The following is a 15,548-nucleotide window of genomic DNA, read 5'->3' as shown; positions in this document are numbered from 1 at the left end:
CAGGAATATTAGAAGTGGCAGAATTTTTTGCTTAGAGGAAAAACAAAACTACTACTAAATCTGTTGGAGGATCTTAACACAGTTTTTATCACATGAAATACAGATTTTAGAACTGTTTGTGTGACTAACTGTACTGTCATAGCAAGTAGATATGAAAAAAGGGCATGGAAACCACTACTTGTAAGAGAGTTCTTTGGGTATTAGCTTTAATTTAGTTTAGAAATGTGTATTTCTGTGTTGATGCAAAAATTCATGCCAAAAAAAGATCAGATGGAGCATTTTTATTATTTTATTCAACTTTCATTGTAATTTTTTTAGCTGATTTCTAGATGTTTGATTTGCTCTTTTGATTATAAATGGCTGTTATGTCTGAAGAAATCTAGGATACATTAGTTATCTGTGGGCTGTGAATTTTGCTAGTAGCTGTTAATCCCTCTGTCACTCATTTTGCATTATAAAAAAAGGGACTGTGATATTTTATGATCTCAAATGGACGCTAGTTCGTGTTTCTCGAATACTTCGGGTCTCTTACTTAAAAAGACACTGCATTGGAATGAAGTTAGTATTCATTATTGTTATTGCTAGCTAACAGAGAGTGTCACATGCTAAAACCCGTTAGAAACAGTTGATCTGTTTATGTCCTTAGCTGGCATGCTATCATCGTTGATGGACACAGTGTGGAGGAACTTTGCAAAGCCTTTGGCCAGGCCAAACATCAGCCAACGGCTATCATTGCAAAGACTTTTAAAGGCAGAGGCATATCAGGTAATGAAACGTTTATTGCTTTGTGTTCAGATGTGTATATAATAATACGTACATAGTGCTGCAGTAAAGGTGCAATCATTAAATAATATAGAAGTTTAATGTTTTATACATTAGGAAAAGGTTGGTATCTTATCAGCTTTTTTACTTGATCATACTACCATACAATCTGAAAGCTCAGAATTTCACCCTGGTTTTTTTTTTTCTTTTGTTGCGTTTTCTCATGGAGGACATTATATTGATGCTTCATTGGAAGCAGGCAAGGATGTGGCTCTTGGTTCTTCACATAATCCAGCCAGGTGCACTTCCATGTTGACTGGACTTTTACAGATCCAGAGTAGGATTTCCTCTGCTGTCAGCTGTCCTTGAGTTGTTACTCTTTAAAAGTCTTTTCTAGTCTGGAAGATGTCCGGGGACAGGGAGGACATTAGACCATATGACTTGGTCTTGAAAATTGTCCTAGCAGAGGGCAACCTTCTTGTCTTGCTCTTTATCCCTAGGCTGCCAGAGACTACTCTGAGACAGAGAAGGAAGTAACTTTGTCACAGTAGCTCTGTGCTCCCTGACCTGCAGATAACGGGGTCTGCTTGTTACCAGCCAGGCAGTATAAATGCACAGAAAACAAGGAGGGGTGCTGCACTTACAGTTTTGACAAAGCTGCATGGGACGTGGTACATAAGGTACCTGGTCATAGTACAGGTTATTTCATATGATCTGATGTATAATTCATCAAGATAAAGGATACAGTAGTCCATAGAAATTATTTGATAGGTTAGCAGCTGTTTGAATTTTGGAGTTCATGATGCCTCTAAGATCCTTTTGTAGTTTTCACATGGTGTGAAACTTACCTAAATGTCATTGTTGAGGGGACAAATGTGTACCTACACATTTGAACAATAGCATGCAGAGAGTTTTTCAAGCTCTCTATAATTCTCAATAGTGTTAGTGCTAAGAAAATTATTTTGGTTCTTGCAAGTGAGATGTGTCCTAGCTACTGCACGTTGCTGAATGGAGTAAATGCATATTCAGTGTGTCAGGGGTTGCCATGATTCCGTTCAGCTACAGCTTTTAGCAGCACTCTGTGAATTTGTCATTCTGACCAGATAAATATTAATAGCAGGAGTGAATATCTTAATTCCTTTTTATTGAGTAAGCAAGAAGAATTCATTATTCTTGGTGACTTGTTCAAAAGCAGCATATCAGCCAGAGGTAATTTTGCTGTTAGTGCTGAGTGCACAAAGATAAGAGTCTTCGAAGGTATTAAATAAAGCTGTAAAACTTCAGGTCTTGTTTGAATTAGACAGCTTGGTTAGTTGTTGTTTGAAACTTGGCTGAATTTGTTTGTTTAGGCCTGACTGTTGAAATTTAATGTTAACTGTTCACACTGATTTACTGCTTACTTCTTAACACAGTTATGGACCAGGTCTTTTAGGTTCCAATTTAAAAACAATGTCAGTAGAAGATGCTGGAATTTTGTCACTAGTTTGGAACATATGGAATTTGACTGTTTCTCTCTAAACATGTCTGTCTTAATGCAATTGAATACTATTGTAATTGTTTACAGTGGGAATAATAAGGATGTTCTTCCTTGGTAGATTGTACTAGACTGTCATACTCCACTGCACTTTTAGCTGGGTAAAATCTGCAGCTAAAAACTTAAATAGTTTTTATATTTTTCTTACTTGTAATGCAATTTTAAATACACAGGAGTTGAAGATAAGGAAAGCTGGCATGGAAAGCCCCTTCCAAAAAACATGGCTGAGCAAGTCATTCAGGAAATAGATGACAAAATCCAAAATAAGAAAAAGCTGTCTCCAGCCCTCCCAGAAGAAGATGCACCTGTAGTAAATATTAGAAACATTAAGATGCCATCTCCACCAACTTACAAAGTGGGAGAAAAGGTACTCCCTTGCTTTTTCACTGTCAGATACTTTGAAGTGTGAGACTGTTTAATGGGTGGCAGAAGGGTTTGTGTTATCCCTTGACACAATTTCAACTATCCACCTCTTCTCTGCTATTTTGAGTATCCTGGTAAACGCCTACCTCTGTGATGTGACACAGAGACGTCCAACTCACTGGATATTGAAAGGATACATTAAAATATAAGGACTCAAATCACTCTTCTTCATTTTGTGATCATTATTAATTATCCAAACTATTTTGTGTGTATTTAGAATTAAGAAACTCCATAAGGTTCAGTGAATTTCTATGATTGGAAACCAAGGTTTTCAGAACTTCCTAGCTGGATTGGTAGGGAGTTGTTGATTTCAGCATAGATGTGTGTCCTGATGCTTCACTGTATTTTTCCTTTTTTTGTTTACTCTTCTGTGTGTTACTGTTCTTATATGTACTTTTGATACTGATAACACTTAAAATGTTTTTGGTTGTGTTTTGGTTTTTTGTTTTAATTGTATGCATATGTGGTCATGGAAGAACAAGAAAATGGGGGGAAAAAGCTCCTAGAAACAGAAGGTTGTAACAGTGCTGCTCTGTTTTTGTTTTCCTAGTGGGCTACCCGCAAAGCTTATGGTGTTGCACTTGCAAAACTGGGCCATGCTAATGATCGAGTGATTGCTTTGGATGGAGACACAAAGAACTCTACCTTCTCAGAGCTTTTTAAGAAAGAACATCCCAGCCGCTACATTGAATGCTACATTGCTGAACAGAACATGGTAATTGGTCTCTTGGTTTTATGAAATACTGGTATTACACAGCAGGATCTGAGACCATTTGGTCTGAGTCTTCAGAAGGTGGGGTTTTAATATTTGCTTTTCACATGTGTATTCATGGATGTTTAATTTGACTTACTTCTTAGGGAGAAAGTAGGCTATGGCAAAGGCTTACAAGTATAATACAAAGGAGTGCTTCTAATAATTTTTTTCTAAGTTCCCCTCTTTTTTATTTTTATTTTTATTTTTGTCGTCATATTGTCTGTGTTTCAGCAGAACACAAAGATATGGTAACATGTAAACAACAGCAATACTTTCCACAGTGTTATTTGTAGAGATTTAACTCTGAAGATACTTTTTAGGTTTGTTTTTTTTTCTTCACAGGAAATGGAATGTCACCATGTGACAAGGAGTTCTGGGCTAGACTGGGCTGTAAAGATGAGGACAGAGAAACAGTTAATAAGTTTAGCCTGATGACATATGTACAGAAAGGACTAAAATAATTTGATAACTCATCTGTTTGACTGAGTCTTCAGTTGCCACCTGTATGGGTTCACTGAAGCAAATGAAATGAAAGACACAAGTTCAGGCAGAAATTTGTTGTTGTCTGTAATGATTTATAACCAAAGAACCCATGGGCTATCTCTTGCAAATTTTATACTAGGGCGGTTTCATGGGCTTGAGTCAGGCATTTTTGGATTTAAATCAGCTTAGGAGAAGTTTGCCATGAAGAGCAGACCAATTTCTGTGTAAAATAAATGTATAGGGTAGTTGAAACAATAAACAATATAAGGACCTTGTAATTTCCATCTTGCTGAAGAAGGGTCCTTTTAGTAAATATCAGTCCAAATAACACAGGTAAATCTATTCCCACTTAGTAATGATAATTTTTGCCTAGTGGAGATACTAAAACCAGGAAAAGAAAAAAGGGGAGATAAGTCTTAAAACACTACGAATGGCTGCTTGGAACAGATGAAAAAGCAAAGCTGCCAGGAAGGATCAACAATAACAGCTAGCAGTTGAGGCAAGGAGCAGAAGAGGTGCTGGAGGGTAGATACTGGACAAGTGAGTTGCCTCCTTTCTTTTTTGGAAAGGCCGACAATTAGGAGCAAGACTGGACAGAGATTTGTAATCTGCATTGAGAGCTTCTTGCTAGACTTTCAAGGTAGGAAGTCCCACAGATGACCTCTTGGAAACAGTCAATAAATGCGGAATTCACTGTTCTTGTACAATCTCCCTCTTTTCAGGTGAGCATTGCAGTTGGTTGTGCCACTCGTGACAGAACTGTTGCTTTTGCCAGCACCTTTGCTACCTTCTTCACACGGGCATTTGACCAGATCCGTATGGCTGCCATCTCCGAGAGTAACATCAATCTCTGTGGGTCACACTGCGGTGTTTCTATTGGTAAGGGCGGCCTTGGCTTATTTATCAGCAGTTGCCATCCATGTAGTGATAAGTGTCAGGCAGTCAAACTGATAATGCTTTGTGGAGACAATCACTAGTACAGCTGTGATTGTATAACAGCGGCACCATTTATAGGAAGACATCATATTTGCAATTCACTTTTATCAGACACGTATTTAGAAATAATGAGAAAGATTTCAAACCTTCATCAACTCATCTGCTTTTTTTTTTCTTTTATCAGTTTGCCCTGATAAAAATAAGACTCAAGCTTTTTCACTCTACAAGTATAGAGTCATATAAAGGGATTGGATTGCAAGTGAGGAGCTTATGTTTCTTTCCATCTTTGCAGTTGAAATCCTCTGTGATAATAGTTGTGTGCTTACTGTGCCTTTGTTTCACAGTCCCTGAAGTGAGAAACTAATGATACTGATTCTTGCACAGATGCTCTTGGCCTCCAATCTCAAAAAAAAGAGGGTAAATAGTTTGGGTTTTTTATGCCTTTGAAGATCACCGATTTGAAATAATTGCTTCAACTTTTCTCAGTATTTCTTACTACTGAAGCAGTTAATGTGTTAATTAAAAACCCCCGAAGCCTCAAAATACTAATGAAATGGGAACTGTGAAGCTGTTACATAATTCAGCAAATGCGCAGTACCTTCTCTGGTTTTTGCTTCCCATCATAACCTGGTACATGTCAGATCATATTGGGGTTTGATTTTAGTTTGAGGGAGGAAAGGAGTTTTGTTTTTTCAATGAAATGCCTAGGCATCACCCATGAAAACAGGAGCAGACTTGCATACCAAGAAGGAAAGTGCCAGTAGACATTCATGCTTGAAGTGCTACTAGGTATTGATAGGGAAAAAGAAAGAGAGGGAGAGCTGACAGGGGTAGTAAATTAAGGTTCTTTGCATACATAAATTTTTCAGTTGCTTTAATAGTTTTGGCTAGCAGTATGGTTTGGAGGAAAGTTGGGTTTTTTTGTTTAAAGCAAAATAGTTTGACCTGTAGTATTGGTAAAGCTTTAAAGATGCTTCATAAATGTGTATAGTCTCATCCAGAACCTTGAGCATAACTTGGAATGATACAAAGTATGCTTCAGTAGCAGAGACTGTAAGTAGAGTATATCAGATTATGGTTTGTGTATGTCATTAAGGGAGGGATTCTATTGCAACCCTCTTATTTTTAAAATCAGTCATCCCACCTCATCATAGTCTAGTTCAATCCAGTTAAAGTCTTTTAGCAAGCAGCAAAGGGTGTTGGTGCAAAAGCCAATTAGCTTTGGTCTTTGCTCATTTAAGATGATAAAACTCCTTTGGGCTTCCTGAACTGTGTCCTAGTACTACACTTCCAAGTTTCAGTTTTCAGCACTTGAAACATTCTGCTGGGAGCTGTGATTGTGAAGTGCATACTTAGATTTATAAAGTTGTTTGAGTTACAAATGTACTTCAGGCCTCAACTCTGATTTTCAAAAAAGAATTTGAACTCCAAGTTTTGCAACTGAATTGTAAAAGAAAGTAATTCAGAGAAATCCTCAAGCAGTTAGAAAATTCAATTTTAAATGGAAGGGTATGAATTATGAACTTTGGGCCTGCATGGAATTCAGAATCCTAACTGTGGTGAAAATTGAAGTTTTATGTATGCAGTTCTAGGTAGACCTGGATTTCTGCTGCACTGAAATTTGGACCCACGAAATTTGTGAGAAATAACTATCACAATGACCTTCTGACCTTCTGCATTACTCTTAAGTTCACTCCTAGACCAGTAGTTGCTTATGGACCAAAACATCTAGTGAACCATTAAATGTTTTCAGTGTCATAAGAGAGTAATGGAATCACAGAATCATAGAATGGTTTGGGTTGGAAGGGACCTACATTAAAGATCACGGAGTTCCAACCCCCCTGCCATGGGCAGGGACACCTCCCATGAGCCCAGGTTGCTCAAAGCCTCATCCAGCCTGGCCTTGAACCCCTCCAGGGATGGGGCATCCACAGCTTCTCTGGGCAACCTGGGTGAGTGTCTAACCACCCTCACAATAAAGAATTTCTTCCTTATATCTAATCTAAATCTACTCTCTTTCAGCTTAAAACAGTGACTTGCTCATCTTATCACTCCACCCCTGATAGAGTGCCTCCCCATCTCTCTTGTAGCCCCCTTTAGGTATTGGAAGGCTGCTGTAAGGTCTACACAGAGCCTTCTCCAGGCTGAACAACTCCAACTCTCTCAGCCTGTCCTCATAGTAGAGGTGCTCCAGCCCTCTGACCGTCTTTGTGGCCCTCCTCTGGACTTGCTTCAACAGGTCCGTGCCCTTCTTATGTTGGAAAATCTGTATTTCCAAAACTGAACGTAGAGGGAAAGAAGTCGTAGTGTACGTGTGTCAAAACAAGAAATATCAGTTGTTTAGACAGCCAGCTTTATATGCTAGACATTTGATGCAGTTCATATTAAGCACTCTTTTTTATTAAGCTGTAAATGTAGGTTTTGCAGATGTAATTGAAAATTACTCTCTTTTGATCTGTGTTACTCTAAAACCATGTACATCAGGATTTTCGTACAGATGCACTTGGGGCCAAACTCAGTTTAGTGCTAGTCTGTGAATTACTAGTATGAACTGTGAATGCTGGTGTTATTGGCACCACATTAGCAAAAGTAAGAGAAGCATGAGTACTCTTTTTACCTTGGGTAAGGTTCTGATTAGGGTACCTGTTAGTTTTGTTCTTCATAATTTCACTTCTATGTATACGTTGTATGGGTGCATTTTAGGAAAGGAAGATGCCCAATGAGATCTGGCTCATTCAGTCAAAGTGCATATGGATTTAGAAACTGTGACATTAAGAATTTTTTTTCATGTCATGATTGAAAGCTGATGCTCTCTTTTCCTGGTTCATGCTTACTTTATTAGTAATGTTTAGTGGCAGAGTTCAATGATTGATTTCTTTAACATGTTTAAAGTTCTTCAGAGTTTTGTACTGCTCTTATGAAAATACTCTCCTCCTTCCTCGTGAACTCACCCTTCTTGAGCAACAGGTAGCGGGTGCATGTGGGAGGGCTTACTGTCCTGCTTCTGCTCTGCAGGCTGTGACATGACTGGATTCAGAACTCTTTGCATGGCTGGTTTGGAACAGTGCCATTCCCAAAGCACCGTTACATAAGGTCATTGGGGGTGGGGGTGTTGTGGTGGTTGTTTCTTTAACTATGGAAAATCATGGCATGCAGCATATGTTCTGGCTAACAATTCTATAGATCTGCAGTTTATGCCAGAAGGCACTTGAGTTGTTAAATTAGCAACACAAATGCCCTATTGCTGTTTAATAGGCTTTTTATAGTATTGCAAAATACATACCCTTCATTTAATCTTGAAGTGAGCCAAAGAATTTGGGAGTAGTTGTACCAAGTGCACTCTCCGTGTCTGATGGAACACGTGCAATTCTCCTTTCACATTTCCAGCAGTTTAAATCTAGAGGAACACTGTTGACAAGTATAAATTTTGCTCATGCGTCCTCAGTACGTGTAAATCTGAAGATGCTCAGGTATCTTGTGACCCTCTTTCTGTATCTATCCGCTTCCTACTTTGGTTGAGTTCCTTTTGTGTTGTTCTATTGTTACACTTTATTTTTCTAATTTTTCTTTTTAACCCCAATTCTCTTTCTTTTTAGTCTCTTTCTATCTTTGTTTACTGTTTAGATGGTTCCAAGTTTAAGGAGAAGATGATTCTTGTCTCAAGCAGGTAGACTTGCATGTCCTCTGTGTGTGCCTGATTTTATACTTTTTTTTTTTTCTGGTTTACATTGAACCTCACTGCTATATTGAATGATTGTCAAAAATGTGCACTTACTTTTTGTAACCCTGGTTTAATTCTTTTAGGTGAGGATGGGCCATCTCAGATGGGACTGGAGGATCTGTGCATGTTCCGCGCTGTTCCCAATGCCACCGTGTTTTACCCTAGTGATGCTGTAGCCACTGAAAAAGCAGTGGAAATAGCTGCCAACACTAAGGTTTGCATCACAATATTTCTGAGCCAGAGAATAATTCTTTTTTAATACTTCTTTTGTTGCTTCTGACATGTTTCTTGAATGTCTCTACCCACGTAAATTCTTTCAAAGGCTCCAGCATGGCAGTGGGATGTTTTATTTGCATGGAGAGGTTGCAGATGTTCTGTCCAGGCTAGTGCAAAATGAAGTCTGGAATGCTGTGGGCCTGATTTGGGGAGATGTAAATGATTACACGGCGATTGCAGTTTGGGTCTAAATTGGCTCAGAAATAATGGCAAGTGTAACTCTCTTGTTGGTCTTTGGCAAACTTAGAGAAAGTACACTCCTAGTATGATATCTGTGGGGTCAAAATTGAAGCTGGATATGGAAAGATAGATTTTTTTCTTGAGGATTTTGATCATCAACTGCCTGTACGTGAAAGCTCAGGATCCAAGTCCTCTAGTAGTCTAAGACAGTCTATATCTTTTGGAGATGCTGCTTGCTGGTGCTTATGCTAGTTGACTGTCTCAGTGGTCATCTTGTGCTCCTCTGTTGCCAGTGAAGGACTGCAGTTAAATTAGACTGTGGCTGAGGATGACTGAAGACTTCCCATGTGGCTGTGACAGAGTTTTTGATCTCTCTTATCTTCAGCTAATTTGACATAGTCATCTCCTTGATTGGTACTCCTTTTGGCTGCCATAGGAGTTTAACTTGGGAAAGGAGCAAATAATCTGAAAAATTTCAGTCTTGCTACTGTAGGTTTTTTGTGAAGGAGTTGGAAAATTGGTATGTAACAAATGTAATGAGTGGTTTGTGAAAAAGAGGAGGAGGGAAAAGAGTGTAAGGTAGTGTGAGGGAGAGATTAGATTTAAGTACTGATTTGTTACTTCTTTTGGAAGGGCATCAGGACAGTAAATGATGGAAAGCATTTTTCCTTGCTTTCAGCTGAGCATGTCTTCTTTTCCTTTAAAGTTGCTAGAGTAAAATTTGCACATGTATGGCAAAGTTCTAAGATTCTAATTAACTCAAGTAGGATTCTCCATTTCCACAAGAGAACAAAAGAGAAATAAAGATCTTGGAATCAGAAAGAAAATTGTAAGTTATCAGCGTGCTCTAGGAATGGGTTAACTGTGTTGTAATGTCTGAAACAACCAGCTATTGAAAAAGGACTAATTGGAATTGGGGGAGGCAGTGGGGGGTGCAGAGAAGAGGTTACTCAGTAGGACCAGAGGTGACATGGAAGGGTGAAAACCAGACAATTAGACAAAGTCGATTTGCTGTGTTTTTTCATAGGGTTTACAAACTAGACTGTCATCACCTTTCTGGTTTTGTAACTTATAACATGTTTACTTTCAAAACAGGGCATTTGTTTCATAAGAACTAGTCGTCCTGAAAATCCTGTCATTTACAACAACAATGAGGACTTCCATATCGGACAGGCAAAGGTAAATGTTACCCAGATGAACAGAATCAGAAGAAATACGCAAAGTTCCTCCTGTAAAAGCCCCTTTCCCTCTAACACATTCCAATGCCAAAGATTTGATCTTTTTAATAAAATATCCAGAAATATCAATAAGATCTATTGTTAAAAATGGAAACATTTTCTTGCAGGTGGTTCTGAAGAGTAAGGATGACCAGGTGACTGTGATTGGAGCAGGAGTCACTTTGCATGAGGCTCTGGCTGCAGCAGAGCAGCTGAGAAAAGGTGATCAGATTATGGGGGGTTCTTTTTCCTTTTTTATCATTTAACACAGCAAAGAAATCAGTACCACTCAGCCTAACTGCTCACCCTTTGTACTGGTAAACGTTAATTAGTATTTAAGCTGATACAGTGCAACATAGTATATATCTGCCAATCTTGCCTAGTTGAGTAGGCTTTAGTTAGCTTAGCAGCATTAGTAGCCCTGAAAATTGCCAAACTGATCAGATCAAAGTCTCCTTAGAATTGCTAATCTGTCCGAAAGTGCCCTGCAGGCAGAATCTTAGAGGAAGTGTATTGGAAGCCAGAGTGATCCTTCCCTGGCATATTGTCTAGGTGGGCTAGAGTACCAGCACAACAGAATGCAGTCAGGCTGGGGCCAGTGAACAAAATACAGCTTGTCATCTGAGCCACAGCAACTGTGGGTGTGTGTGTGCTCTTACACCACGGTGCTGTTGAAATGCAGTGCCTTTATGTACATATGGTTCACTGATAAATGCTTTTTTTTTTTAATTAATGTATCAACTTTTAACTAGCGTGGGAAGCAATAATTCTATGATAGTACTCAAATGCACTGACAGCTCACAGCAAAGATAAAAATCCTTCAATGAAATAAGAAGAGAAAGAAGCCAAAAAAATCTATCTGTGAGTCAGTAGCCTATTGCCCAGGAAGAAATTGCAAATAGTAAGAGATAATAAAATCAATGCTGCTTGTGTCTTACGGGTATACTGTGTCTAGGTGGACAGATATTTTGCCATGACCTTGAGCTATCAGGCTTAGGACATTTTGGAAGTTGTATTTTCACAGCTGTTATTTTTCTGCATTTACCATGCTTTGCGATGTTCTACTTATCTTGAAGTGTGAATAACCAGCTATGGCGAAATAATCCCTTAGTGTAGAGGCAGTGTTAAATATGTAAAATATATCGGCCACTAAAGAGACTTCAGTCACAAAACTGTCAACATAACATAGGGCTTCTTTATGTATGATGAGAGTTGACTCAGTGTTCAGCTAGCCAAGATCAGACAAAACCTCATGTAATTTGCTATTCTTTATAAACAATTGCCACTTGTATGTAGCTTTAACAAGCAATCTGGGCCTGCCTTACGATGACAGAACAAATTCTGGTTTTGATGCCAACCTTAAGGGTGCCACCGTCAGGGCTGGGACAATTCAAACAGGCATAGCTGATAGGTGGCAGCCTGCAATTAAGAATTCAGAATGCCTACAGACCAAAGAAGCAGAAGGAAATTGTGCTTGGCTTGACAATAAAGGCAAAAGGAAGGTCTGTGAAAAAATTGTGATTGTCAGTCTGAATAAGAAGGATTTCCTGGTGACTAGATTCTGCTCTTACCTGTGGGAAGGCCAGTTAGACTGTTGCTTTGCTGGCAGGCACTCCTAGTGACCTTGAGTCACTTATCCAAGGCTTTCTGCCTCAAGAGTTTTGTCTGTGGAATAGATGGATGTTACTGTCTCACAAGGTGCATGAAGAAAGAACACATACAAAAGTTAGGGTCAGTTGGTTTTTGTGGTAAACAAGCCATAGGTACAGATACCTGGGAGTTAGAGTAGACAGTTTCCATAGTGGCTCTACAAGATCGCAGGGGCTCCCTGTACCACTTCTCTTGTCTTGTATTCTCCAAATTCATCTAGCAAATAATTTAATTCTATTCCTGCAGAAAAAATCTTCATCCGTGTGATTGATCCTTTCACTATAAAGCCTCTGGATAAGAAGACAATACTTGAAAATGGAAGAGCAACCAAGGGCAGAATTGTCACTGTGGAGGACCATTACCATGAAGGTGAGCTGGGTCCGGGAGGTCACAGCTCACAGAGTTGTTCCCCAGGGGTGGGAAGCTCACTGTTTCTCCTGACCTGAGAGACAAGTATGGGACCTGATGCTGTCATTCAGTTAAAGCAAAAGAGAAGTTTTAGCCTTTTTCATTGCTATTACAATCACAAGACAACACTGAGGGTTGAAAATTTCCATGGGTTGATCAGGGCTGGCTTTCTGATTAACTTGGCCTTTTGTGCCCTTCTCTATGCTTAGTCCAAATGAAGTCTTGATTCATTTATTCGCAGTGTCCTGCTGCAGTGATTCTGCACAGAATGGTCTCAGTATGGCTTTACAGCAGCTGCTCTGCAGTTCGTTAAATTGCAAGAGAGACCATTGCTGTGCACCTTTCTTAAGTTTTACGTGTCCAAAAGCTTGATTCCAGGTTGCTTGAAATCAAATGGGTTTGGCAGTTTCCGCAGTCACTCAGGGATAAATTCCTCTCTCTTTCTTTACTACTATAAAAGAGCAGATCAGGGCCTGTGAAGAGACAGAACACTTTACATCCTTGTTGGACACTTATTCCTTCATTTCACCTGCTTACAGGCCATTTCAGAATCTGTTGCTGGTATATAGTAGTGTTCCTAAGCTGAGGGTAAAAAGTGCATGATGCACACAAGAAGGAATTTTTAAGATGATTCCCAAGTTAATCTTAAGATAAAATACTTCTTGAGAGAAGCAGAGTAGTCTCTACAAGACTCTGCCAGTTTCTGTGCCAGGATTTTATTTAGAATCATAGCATCATTTAGGTTGGAAAAGACGCTTAAGATCATTGAGTCCAACTGTTAAACTAACACTGCCAAGTCCACCACTAAACCATGTCCCTTAGTGCCACATCTATGTCTTTTAAATACCTCCAGGGGTCCTATCACTTCTTACTTGGGAGAAGACATGGACAGCCACCTCATTACAACCTCCTTTCAGGTAGCTGTAGAGAGGTCTCCACTTGTGATAGGGGTCTTGCAATAAGGTCTCCCCTCAGCCTCCTTTTCTCCAGACTAAACAACTCCAATTCCCTCAGCCACTCCTCGTGGGACTTGTTTTCTAGACCCATCACCAGTTTTGTTGCTTGTCTTTAGACACGCTCCGGCACCTCAATGTCTTTCTTGTGGTGAGGGGCCCAAAACTGAACACAGTATTCAAGGTGCGGCCTCACCAGTACAGAGTACAGAGGCACAATCACTTCCCTAGTCCTGCTGGGCACACTATTTTTGATATAAGCCAGGATGCTGTTGGCCTTCTTGGCCACCTGGGCATACTCCTGGCTCATGTTCAGTCGGCTGTTGACAAACACACCCAGGCCCTTTTCTGCTGGGCAGCTTTCCAGCCTCTCTTCCCCAAGCCTGTAGCGTTGCAGGGGGTTGTTGTGACCCGAGTGCAGGACCCTGCACTTAGCCTCGCTTGGCCTTGCCCTGTCAACTCAGCCTGTCCAGACCCCTCTGTGGAGCCCCCCTGCCCTCAGCTTACTGAGGGTGCACTCAATCCCTTCATCCTGGTAACTGACAGAGATATTAAACAAAACTGGCCCCAACATGGAGCCCAGGGGAACACCACTTGTGACCAGCTGCTGACTGGAGTTAACTCCATAGTCTGCTGGCACTTGCTCTCTGACATGCCTTGTTTGCACAGGTTTTCAGGGCCTTGCCTGTGCAAACACGTGCTGTGAAGATGAGACCATATGCAAACAGAAAGCAGCTGTTGTGAATTGCATGTCAGGCTTGTTCCTCTTGGAGGGAAATTGAGAAATTAGCAGAGGGGCAGCTGTGAACTATGGCATTCGTAGATATTGCAAAAATTAGTCTATATTGTGAGAATACAATCTTACTTTAAGGTGAGCATCACTCTTGCCAGGTATCTGAAGTGAGCTGGTATTACCATAAGTGCTGATTATACCATACTTCTGTTCCAGACTATGGGTGGTGATAGCATCACTGAGCCTCGTCATTTTCTAGCTTATCTTTCTGCTCTGGATAAATATTCTACTGCTTATTTGCAAGATGGCAAACTCATCACGCCTTGAGGTGATGAACACGTGATTTACACTGGCACAGCTTTCTCTGTGTGATGCAATCAAGGAAGGTCAAATGCACATGCATCACAAGGTGTATTGAATATATTGCAAGACCACATCTACCTGATCTTACCAGCCGCATCCATGGAGGTGCCTCTGTCTGGAGGCTAAGTTTAACTGGTTAAATCACATCATGGCCAGAGCTGTGCAAAGCACTGCGTTCCTGGATACACCCTAACTGAAGTGCAGCACCAAAGTGCCTCTCCTACCAGGTCTCAGAGCACATGCTCTTGACACCAGTCCTGTGTTTTCATCTTCCCTAGTACTCCTGCTTCCAGTGACTTCTGCTGCCAAACAGTTCTCCATTGCATCCTTTATCCCTGTGGCTGATAGTGATTCAGTCTGAGCTGAGCTCTAAGCAAAGGTTGTGAATACATTGCATAACTCAGAGAGGTGCCTAGCAGCGTGTACGGGCATTGTGAAAGATGGGGCTCTTAAATGCTGTTGAGACTGGTGGGAATTAAGACTGTCAGCTTCTTAAGTACATTTGTGAATACTCCTCAGCCTAAATATAGTTTTAAACCTGGCCTTTGGTGGCTGATGCTGGTGGTGAAGGCTTCCTGACAGTTCTGTGCCCTTTAGAGGTATATGTTTCTTACTGCCAATTTGTAAGGACTTGAGAAGTGTCAGGCTGGTTGTCCTCAGAATGCCTTTGAAACAGGGAATTGGTTTTATTTCACAATTGGGTAACTCAGACATACATTACAATCAATGATTCTCATAAGCATGTGAATTGAGGATTTAACTTGCATGGACCTTTGAATCAGATATAGATGCAATCTGTATGTTGCCTGTTGAAGCATAGAGATGCATGTCACGTTTGACTTTCTTCCATAGGTGGCATTGGAGAAGCAGTGTGCGCTGCAGTAGTGGGTGAGCCTGGTATCACGGTCAATCGCTTGGCCGTGTCTCATGTACCACGCAGTGGGAAGCCAGCTGAGCTCCTGAAGATGTTTGGCATTGATAAAGATGCCATTGTGCAAGCTGTTAAGGTGGCAGTGTCCAAATCAAGAAATGCGGAGTAGTTTGAGGCATCTTGTGCTGTTACAGAAAATCAGTGTTCAGAGAAGTACTGTAAGTTTAAAGCAGGCAAAGGTGCTTTATGTAGAGCGTTCTAATAAAAATACCAGCTTAAAAAAC

General features: G+C 40.3%; 1 protein-coding gene across 2 annotated transcripts in view; it reads left to right on the top strand.

Moving 5' to 3' along the window:
* The window catches only part of LOC104464413 (transketolase-like), a 20,183-nt gene extending 4,635 nt beyond the window's left edge, over positions 1-15,548 (top strand). For both annotated transcript variants that reach the window (XM_010077107.1, XM_010077108.1), the window contains 9 exons: positions 647-765; positions 2,470-2,663; positions 3,270-3,434; positions 4,679-4,835; positions 8,697-8,827; positions 10,165-10,248; positions 10,415-10,508; positions 12,183-12,305; positions 15,246-15,548. In XM_010077107.1, the coding sequence (XP_010075409.1) occupies positions 647-765; positions 2,470-2,663; positions 3,270-3,434; positions 4,679-4,835; positions 8,697-8,827; positions 10,165-10,248; positions 10,415-10,508; positions 12,183-12,305; positions 15,246-15,433 (1,255 nt within the window). In that variant the 3' untranslated portion in view covers positions 15,434-15,548. The remainder of the gene's footprint in view (positions 1-646; positions 766-2,469; positions 2,664-3,269; positions 3,435-4,678; positions 4,836-8,696; positions 8,828-10,164; positions 10,249-10,414; positions 10,509-12,182; positions 12,306-15,245) is intronic.

Source organism: Pterocles gutturalis, unplaced genomic scaffold (assembly GCF_000699245.1).
Source record: "Pterocles gutturalis isolate BGI_N339 unplaced genomic scaffold, ASM69924v1 scaffold21828, whole genome shotgun sequence".
In the NCBI taxonomy this organism is placed as follows: Eukaryota; Metazoa; Chordata; class Aves; order Pterocliformes; family Pteroclidae; genus Pterocles; species Pterocles gutturalis.
This window is presented reverse-complemented; position numbering and strand designations above follow the sequence as displayed.